This window comes from Gavialis gangeticus, unplaced genomic scaffold (genome assembly GCF_001723915.1).
Source record: "Gavialis gangeticus isolate Ggan-Ray unplaced genomic scaffold, GavGan_comp1, whole genome shotgun sequence".
Lineage (NCBI taxonomy): Eukaryota > Metazoa > Chordata > Crocodylia > Gavialidae > Gavialis > Gavialis gangeticus.
Window position 1 is genome coordinate 55505754 of NW_017729025.1, and position 8857 is coordinate 55514610.

At 55.7% G+C, this 8857-nt stretch overlaps 2 protein-coding genes across 6 annotated transcripts; one reads left to right on the forward strand and one right to left on the reverse strand.

Moving 5' to 3' along the window:
• Positions 1 to 961: 961 nt before the first annotated feature.
• ZC2HC1C (zinc finger C2HC-type containing 1C) lies at positions 962 to 5505 on the reverse strand. 2 transcript variants are annotated; one of them, XM_019518790.1, is made up of 3 exons: positions 5432 to 5505; positions 2178 to 3474; positions 962 to 1381 (listed from the first exon to the last, which is right to left on the reverse strand). In XM_019518790.1, exons 2-3 carry the CDS (start codon positions 3453 to 3455, stop codon positions 1115 to 1117), a joined length of 1545 nt encoding a protein of 514 aa, XP_019374335.1. In that variant the 5' UTR covers positions 3456 to 3474; positions 5432 to 5505; the 3' UTR covers positions 962 to 1114. The 2 variants fall into 2 exon arrangements, with proteins under 2 accessions (XP_019374335.1, XP_019374334.1); XM_019518789.1 differs by lacking the exon at positions 5432 to 5505 and having other exon boundaries at positions 2178 to 4910.
• A 53-nt stretch (positions 5506 to 5558) lies between these two features.
• Positions 5559 to 6630, forward strand: ACYP1 (acylphosphatase 1). 4 transcript variants are annotated; one of them, XM_019518795.1, is made up of 3 exons: positions 5559 to 5629; positions 5884 to 5970; positions 6090 to 6629. In XM_019518795.1, exons 2-3 carry the CDS (start codon positions 5896 to 5898, stop codon positions 6303 to 6305), a joined length of 291 nt encoding a protein of 96 aa, XP_019374340.1. In that variant the 5' UTR covers positions 5559 to 5629; positions 5884 to 5895; the 3' UTR covers positions 6306 to 6629. The 4 variants fall into 4 exon arrangements, with proteins under 4 accessions (XP_019374340.1, XP_019374341.1, XP_019374339.1 ...); XM_019518796.1 differs by lacking the exon at positions 5559 to 5629 and adding an exon at positions 5705 to 5711 and having other exon boundaries at positions 6090 to 6630; XM_019518794.1 differs by lacking the exon at positions 5559 to 5629 and having other exon boundaries at positions 5736 to 5937; positions 6090 to 6630.
• Positions 6631 to 8857: the final 2227 nt, after the last annotated feature.

Genomic DNA, 8857 nt, shown 5'->3' on the forward strand with positions numbered 1-8857 from the left:
TCATCAGCAAAGCTAACTGCACTTTATCATGCATCAGCAGAGCATGACAAACAAAACCAAGGAGGTGATACTTCCCCTCTATTGGGCACTGGTCAGACCGCAGTTGGAATACTGTGTCCAGGTTTGGGCGCCACACTTTAAGAGAGATGTGGATAACCTGGAGAGGGTCCAGAGAAGGGTCACTCATATGGCTAAGGGCTTGCAGGCCAAGCCCTATGAGGAGAGACTAGGGCACCTGGATCTCTTCAGCCTCCGCAAGAGAAGGTTGAGAGGCGACTTTGTGGCTGCCTATAAATTCATCATGGGGGCGCAGAAGGGAATTGGTGAGGCTCTACTCACCAAGGCGCCCCTGGGGGTCACAAGAAATAATGGCCATAAGCTAGCAGAGAGCAGATTTAAACTGGACACGAGGAAGAACTTCTTCACAGTTAGAGTGGCCAAAATCTGGAATGGGCTCCCAAGGGAGGTGGTACTCTCCCCTACCCTGGGGGTCTTCAAGAGGAGGTTAGACGGGCATCTGGCTGGGGTCATCTGAACCCAGCGCACTTTCCTGCCTATGCAGGGGGTTGGACTCGATAATCTATTGAGGTCCCTTCCGACCCTAACATCTATGAATCTATGAATTTCAGTTGGCCCTCCTCAGACCTGGGACTTCCTCTGTGGCAGGCCTGAGGTGGATCATGAGGGAGCTTAGCAGCTTCTGTGTCTGACTGCTATTTTCCAACAGAAAGAACAAGCCCTCAGGTGGGTGCTAAACAGAATGCTGAGGACCAGTTTGCTGATCATAGTTGGTTTTCCCTCCTGCTATAGCCTATAGCAGCATGTTCTTTTCCCTACATATGAGACATTGTGCTCTTGGACTCTTTGTACAGTCACACAGGGAGGACTCTGGAACCAGCCAGGAGCAGGGGTGGAGATGGAAGCTGCTCTGACCCACTTACATGCTTAGGAAACTGCTGGCCGCAGCTCAAAGTACACAAACTTTAATACGCTGTCCATGGCTCCTTGTACATGGGACTATCTTATACCACAGCAGCCAGCTTGGGGAAGGGTGACAGCACAAAATGAGGCTGTAAGAGCAGCCAGGGCAGACCCTGGTGAGGCCAGATCCCATTTAGCAACGTCTCCTTTGGGGTGGGGGTGGGGGTCTGTTTTTGATGGTCTTGCATTTGGGAATGTGTCTCTCAGCCACTTTGGGTGCGAAGCGGCGGCTGCAGTGGGGGCAGGAGACATAGTCTGGGTTCTCTACTGGGGACAGTGGGGGCAAGTCTGAGAGCTTTCCCCCTCTGGACAGCACCTGCTGCACCTGGCGGGCCTGGCGCAGGGTCCGGATGAAATACTCATGCTTCTGTCTCCAGTTGTTTGTCTGAGGTGGCTCATCCTGCAAGGTAGGAGGTGCAGTTAGTGCAGAAGGAAGGAGCAACAGCTGCACTGGCTCCAAGTCCAGCCTCTACTCACCCTCTTATTGGGAGATTCCCCCTAGCCCTCTCGCCCCAAGCCCGCCTCAGTGCAGAACTCCCTTTCCCCCAGTAGATTCAACACCCTCTCACAAAACTTCACCTCAGAAGAGTTGGGGGTAGCTGCTGCTTCTACATGCTCCCTTCAGCTTGAGGGTCTCACAAAAGGAGCAGGTGAAGCCTGCTTGGAGCTTAGGGGCAGTTTGATGGTGCTGGTGCTACTGTCACAGCTGTGAACCTGGGGCAGTCACATGGGCACAGAGAAGCAAACAGCAGAGCACTCAGTAGATCACAAACAGAATTTCCCACTGCTAGGGAGTCTGCAAGACTGCCTAAGGATATACTTCCCCAGGGACTGCTCTGGCATATTCACAGTGACGGGGAAGGACTGAGGCATGCTTCAGTGCCTCAGGCCCAGGTGCTAGGGACCACACAAGAAACTCAGTAATGAGCAAGAAGGCTTCCCTGTGAGCAGGTTGTTTCATATCTGTACCTTGTGTGAACAGTACAGACCCCACTTTCAAGGTATTGCTGCCTTGAGCTATAACCTTGAGCTGGTTCATTGCCAACTTCCCCAAGAGAGGGTTAGATGTAAAGGAGCCTGAATGGAGGGGGTGGGATATGGTACACATTACACAAGTCTAATTCCAGGTGCCTTACTGCAAGACCCGAAGGAAAGGGGAGTCTGAGCAAAGGCAGCCACAGAAGGGTGCATGTTACCTGTGGGATGTCTGAGGCCTTCCATTGCCTAAATTGCTCCAGTTCAGTGCCCTTGGCTCTGGCCTTGCTTGAGTCAAATACCTTCCTTCTGGAGCCCTGATTCTTGCTGCAGATGTTCTTGTGCTTCTCCAGCCTAAAGCAGAGAAATTGGCGCCTACAGAAACCACATTGTCCAAGCTCCCCTTGCTCTGCAGCAGTGGGGGCCTGCACATACAATGGCTCTGCTGCTTGGTAGTGGCTTAAGACTTGGTGGGAGAGAGCTGCTGCAGATGGAGCCTGGCTATAGTTCAAAACCAGCTCTGGGCGGGAGGCCAAGCTCTCCAGAGGGATGTGGTCTCGAATTTTGTTATTGCTGGCTACCAGCCGTTCTTTCTCGAGTCTCTCAATGCCCAGTTCCCAGGGAAGGAAACTGATGCCAGTCATAAGACTGGCACCCTCTGGCGACTGCCCCTGGTTATAGCACCCCTCACTGGGTCTGGTGGTAGCTCTGCAAACATTTTCCTTTCTTTCAGGCATCTTTCGTGCCTCTGTCAGCACCCCTGTTGCCTTTCTCTCTTCCACCTCCACCTGCTCCCTCTCTCTCTGGATCCTTCTGAGTTCCTCCTCTGTTCTCTTTAGCTTCTCCCAGAGGAGGGCCTCTTTCCTGCGGATCTCCACCTCCATGCTCTGTCCAGCTGCCTCCAACCTTTGAATGTAACCCAACTCTGGTCTGTCCAAACGAGAGGCTGAATGCTTAGGCTCTGCTGACCAAGGTGATGCCTCTGTATCCGGCAGGGCCCTGGCTGTTGTAAAATTCCCTTTGTTCTTTGAGCTAGACCTGCTACTGGGAGAACCCTCCATGGCTTGGGGACTTCTGAGCTGACCAGCACTTGCCACTGGAACATTTCCAGCCTTGCAGTAAAAGACTGGTTTCAGGGGGTATGACCGGTCCACTCCTCTTCGCCTGGCTATCCATTTGGAAGGCAGAGTATTGGCCTGATTGGTAGGGTATCTGCTGTGGGGTCCTGCAGAGTAGAAGCTGGCCTGCCCAGGGTTCTGTTGTTTGCTCCCAGCAGAGAGAGAGCATGAATAGCTCTGGGCTTTGTGGGTGCACAGACCCTTCAGCCTCTCCTCTTTGTCATGGAGGAATTGCTGCTGGAAGTTGTTCTTCAGGTGTTCAAGCTGGGTCTGATGCCCAAGGGCCTTGGAGTGATACCTCTCCTGCCCTATCAAGGGAAGACCAGGAGATGCCACCACAGAATCCACATGTGTATACAAGGCCAGCTGTAGCTGAGCCATTCAGAGGCTGTGGTAGAGCCTGGGGGCAGAAATAGAGTAATTACTGACTGGTCAGATTCCCAGTTAGTGCTTCTTCCTGAAAATGTACACTCTAGGGGCAGGGCACTGACCAGTTCTAAAGGAAATGAAGGAACCCATGGACCTTTTTCCATTTCTCTATACTCTGAGACTCTATTCACTCCCTGAGCTCCTCTTCTGGCTCAATTGCTTGCTAATACAGTTGGGGATAAGGGCTCCTTGTTCCTTTCCAAGCCTGGGTTTCATCCCAGTACAGAGGCAGCAGGAATTAACTCGGATGTCAGGGAAGTCTTGCCTAATAAGATCTCATAGGGCCATGCCACACGTTCAAATTTAAGCTGGACAGAAACCAGCTATAAAATTGTTACACCTTTTCAAGCACAGACTTGGTAGCTGGTTGGCTCTTGTTATAGCTAGATAGACATTTTTATGGTAAGGTCATTACTTTGCACATGTGGCCAGTCTACAGCTATTGCATGATTCATCAATTAATTGCATCATATATGAAACCTAGCAGGGGCCATAGTGCCCCTCCTGAGAGCTTCCCCCTTACACTACTCCCCAGGGAGGTTGTTGTCCTTTAGATTCTCCCAAGGGAGACCCATACAGCACCGCCAGGTGTAGGGTAATTATTGTATTTGTACAATCATTTCAACCCTTGGATGATGCACAATAGATAATAGTGAAGTGTTCAAAGTGTAAGATATTTTTAAGGCAGTTAAATGATGCAGCATATACAAAACCCAAGTCACTTTCAGGGAATTGTAACTGACTTTCAGGTTCACTGTCAGCACTTTTGTATGACTGCTTGCCTCAAACTAAAGAAATGCTTTGACTTTAACCCAGTTCTCACTGTTGAGTTACAGTGAGCAATACAAATAAGATTTATTTGCATACTTTTTTTTTTCAGTGTATGATAGTTTTTCGGAAAATATAATTTGAGCTTCCAATGTGGTAATTTCATATTTAGCATATGGCAGTGCTGGGCCCGTATGCAAGAACATAAGATTTGCCATTGACTGGGTCAGTCTATCTTGCCTGGTCACCTGGCACATGGGGGCAAGGGGCAGGTGCTGAAAGGGGGAGTGAACTGGGTCTGACCAGGCTCCTCTCTGCCCAGCAGCCTCCAGCACTCAAGGTCTAGGCAGTTCCGATTCAGAGGCTCCCTCTTTCTGGGTGTGCCCCTCGCTTCAGTAGCTCCCGAAGCCCTTTTCTTCCAAGGAGTTGTCCAACCCCTGAGGCTGGCTGCACTGGCAGCTTCCACAGCATCTGGTGGCCACGAGTCCCACCAGGAGCTGGAGTTGGGCTCAGCATATAGAAATGCTGCAAAACTAGGGAAGGCAGCTTCTGGCTCACCATCCCCCCCGCGCTGCCGGACCAGGCACCTCCGCCCTTCAGGGCATCTGGCATCGGGGGCATGTTTGGCATTGGAAGCAGGAGCGCAGCCCGGAGTGAGACTGCGGCAGGAAACACCGGGGACTTCTGTTCCTTTCGCAGGGGGGGCCCTGGGGCCACGCGGCTGCAAGCGGTGCGAGCGCAGCCCAGTGCCCCAGGCGGGAGGGGTCGGCACTGCGGTGGCCCCAGTACCCCGTGCGGCCCGTCCGCAGGCGTCAACCCGCCGCACGCGCTGCCCTTCTGCCTCGGGCTAGCTTGAATGTCGCTGAGCTGCTGATTGGTGGCAAGGGATTGTGACGTGACGGCGGGGAGCGGGCCAACGCCCGCTGCTCCACCGGGCCGGGAGGCAGGAAGCACCCGATTGGCTCCCTCTGGGCCTGCCTGGGACTAGGGGCAGGCGGCGGCGGGACTGCCCCGCTCTGCTGCCAGTTCCAGCTAAGGAGTCCGCGGGCCGGGGAGGTGATGCCGCGGCTGGAGGCTGGGTCCTGCCGCACCTGCCCGCGCGGCCCCGACACCCCGGCCCACCCGGCAGGGACCTCTGTGGGGTGAGGAGACCTCCTCACCTGGGTCTGCGGCCCGCTCCCTGCAACCCCGAGCACGGCGCGCGGACTGTTTACTACAGTTGCCTAGGAACCAGGCGCGTCAACGCTACTTCCGACACGGCTCGCCTTCATTTCCGCTCTACGCCTTGGCGGGCTTCGCCTGTCTGGTTTGGAGCCGCTCTGCTCACAGACGAACTTCGGCTCTATGACCCCGCGCCCGTAAAGGCTAGGCGCGCGGTGGGTGGGCGGGGACTGTGCAGCCGTTGGGGTGGTTGGGGCGGGTCCTATTGGCGGCAGGCAGGTGAGTGGGGCGGGGCGGCGAGGCCCCGCCCCTTCTCCATTACTCATGAGGCAGGGGTGCGGGTTGCCCCCATTGGGCGCGGGGAGGGCGTACGCGCTGGGTTTCCGGCATGGCGTCCGCGGGGAGCGGCCGGGGCTGGCTGCTGACGCTGTGTGCGGTGCTTGTGTGCCAGGCCGGTGCCGCCATGGACAACCTCGTTTCTGTGGACTACGAGGTCTTCGGCAAGGTGCAGGGCGTCTTCTTTCGCAAGCACACGCAGGTGTGGGTTTACCCCGCCCCGCCCCGCCCCGCCCCGCCCCGCCCTGGGTGCGGCCGCGATGGCGATGCGCGGCGCCGGCTCTAACGCGGGGTGTCCCTGTCTCTCGTTTCCCCACGCAGGCCGAGGGGAGGCAGCTGGGGCTGGTCGGCTGGGTCCGGAACACAGAGCGCGGCACTGTGCAGGGGCAGGTGCAGGGCCCAGCCGCCGCTGTGCGGCAGCTGCAGCAGTGGCTGCGGGACACAGGCAGCCCCAAGTCCCGCATCGACCGAGCCGAGTTCCGCAACGAGAAAAAGGTGGCGACGCTGCAGTATGAGGACTTCCTCATCCGGAAATAACCGCCGGCGATGGGAGCGCAGCCTGGGTCGGCCCGGCCGCTCGCCTGCGGGGACTGGTAGTGAGACCGGGTTCTTTGGGGAAATGTGATATATAAATTTAGTCAGTCTAATCCAAGATATCACATTTCCCCAAAGGACCTGGTCTGGCTGTGTTGTTAAACTAGCACTGCTACAGCCAACCCCTGGGCCTTGCGTTTTGTTGTATCTTGTTACTGTATTTAAGGTATCCGTTTGTCATGCTGCTAGGTGCACCCTGGCACTTCCTGCATGTGTGCACATGGGAGAGTCAGACTGTGCTCAATAAAGGTCTCACTCAGACACCCAGCCTTTGCTGCCTGAATCTGCTGAATGCATTGGAACAGTACAAATGGAGAATCAAAGACACTGGGTTTCCATTGTGGTGCTATTTTTCAGATGGTGCAACACGTAGTGAATGATCACCCAATTAGATCATTTAATGGGCTCTAAAATTAATCCATGCAGCTACCCCTGAAGCAGTGGAAGGGTTATCAGATTTGGATATTAATGTATGAATGTTTTAATCTTAAAATGTCATATGAAAGAAAAACATTGGGACAGTGGTGAATGGGTGGGCCAGCTAGTAGGTCACTGACCCTCTGGAACTGTCGCTCTTGACTGGGGAGCTGAGACCTAGAAAGCAATAGATTAGGGATTTAGCTCCGTTCCAGTTGAATATTGTTGGAAGAGAGCTGCAAATCACTCATTTAATTTCTTTAAAAAAATCTTGCACTCCTTAGACATGACTGTCTCTCTCCCCTCCTACCAACAGGGATTGTGCCCAGGCATATTTGTACTGACTGCCTCATCTAAGTTTTTTAGCGGCAGCACTGATTATTAGTAGTCCAACTTTCACCCAACCTAAAAAGGTTGTAAGAGGGTTGGTAGGAAATGCCACTGCTGCTGAGGCTGCTCTTGGTGTGGGGTGCTGGCTTACATGGGATGGTGACAAGGTTCTGTCCCTTTAAAACTGGTTTAGTAGCAACCTGTCCAGTGCTTTACTACTCTGAAATAAGAGGAGACTTCAGTGTTAGGCTCTCTCTGGAGACTGGCAAGGGACCAGCTAGACCTGTCAGCCGGATGGGTTTTGAAGCAGTGGGGAAACTGCTGCGAGGCCTGCCAGCTTGTTTTGCAGGTGGAGCTGCCACAGTGAGTGTGATGTGAAATCACGTTGTTAGGGTGACCCTGACGTTTTTCCCTGGCTCCTTTCTGTAAATGATCCTGGCCTGTTGCTTCCAGCTGTACAGCAACAGGTTTCTTCAGCAGCCTGATTTCTCCCCTCCTCTCTTCCCCATCCTGGATCATCCTATGGTAAACATCCATGATGGGTGAACCCTTGTCTGGGACATGGGGATGCTACTGTTTGATGGCCTGTGCTCGCTGGAACTACAGGGAGAAGGAGGAGAGGTGATGCAGGAGGGAGCTTGGTTCCCAGCACAGAGTTAGGGACCTCCTCAGGACGTGCCCTGTTAACACAGCCCTGCCCCCTTCCCTTCCCTTCCCACCCGAGCCCTTGCTAGACACCTCGCGCAGGCGCGCGAAGGTGACGGGCCGCCGCCGGGTCCCCCAACCGAGACTGGACAACTACATTGCTCAACGCCGGGTCGCAGTGCCGTGCTGCAGTGCATGCTGGGAGCTGTAGTCGCCCCAGGCCGGCTGCCTCACTTCCTTCTTCCCTCCCTCCCGCACATCTTCACCGCGCAGGCGTCGACGTTGCTTCTGTTCGTCCGGCTCCGGACCGGGCTGTGGCGGTTGGTGTCGCGCCGGCGGTTGCCGTGGGGGCGGCCCCTCCCCCACCCCCACCCCATGACGGGCGAGGCGGGGTAGTGCCCACTATCCGGCGCAGCCGCCTCCTGTGGGTGGCCGAGGTGTTCTGGGAGCCGGCTCGGCCCCGGTGGGAGGCGGGGGGTTCCGTGCGGGCCTGTCACCTCTGCGTCCACCGTCGCGGGCCCTGGCCCGGCCCCGGGGCACGTGCAGGCACCCGCTTCCGGCCCACCTGCTTTGCGAGACTCGGTTGGGGGACCCGGCGGCGGCCCGTCACCTTCGCGCGCCTGCGCGAGGTGTCTAGCAAGGGCTGGGGTGGGAAGGGAAGGGAAGGGGGCAGGGCTGTGTTAACAGGGCACGTCTTCCCCATCCTGGAGCCGGGTGCTCTGGGCTCAGGCTGAGACCTTGGGCACGGGCCCCACTGGAAGCAGAGGGTGCCAGTGGGCAGCAGCCCGAGGAGGGGAGCAGGGGGGCGCAGTGCTCCTCGTCTGAGGAAGAGATGGGGCTTCCTGCAGCTCTGCCCACAGGGGCACTGCACTTCTCGCTCGCCTTCACTTCAACACCTGGGGTTCAGGGGAAACCCTGCGTCCTGTAATGACCAGTGGGTGACAGTGAATCCACGTGTGGTAGGATTGCCAATAAAAACATAAGTTTGGAAAACAATGCTGTCTTTATTATTCAAACACCTTACTTGATGCCCCACTGCCACGTGGGGCCTTGCTTGAGCCAGATCCATCCTCCACGTGGGTGTTGGCTGGCTGTGGTGTGAA

What these genes read in the sequence shown, in the direction of transcription:
- ZC2HC1C (XM_019518790.1), bottom strand. Translation starts at nt 3,455, where the DNA reads ATGGCTCAGCTACAGCTGGCCTTGTATACACATGTGGATTCTGTGGTG. An exon ending in AGGCCTCAGACATCCCACAG is followed by an intron (nt 1,382 to 2,177) that starts GTAACATGCACC and finishes CCTACCTTGCAG; the next exon opens with GATGAGCCACCTCAGACAAA.
- ACYP1 (XM_019518793.1), top strand. Translation starts at nt 5,821, where the DNA reads ATGGCGTCCGCGGGGAGCGGCCGGGGCTGGCTGCTGACGCTGTGTGCG. An exon ending in TCTTTCGCAAGCACACGCAG is followed by an intron (nt 5,971 to 6,089) that starts GTGTGGGTTTAC and finishes TTCCCCACGCAG; the next exon opens with GCCGAGGGGAGGCAGCTGGG.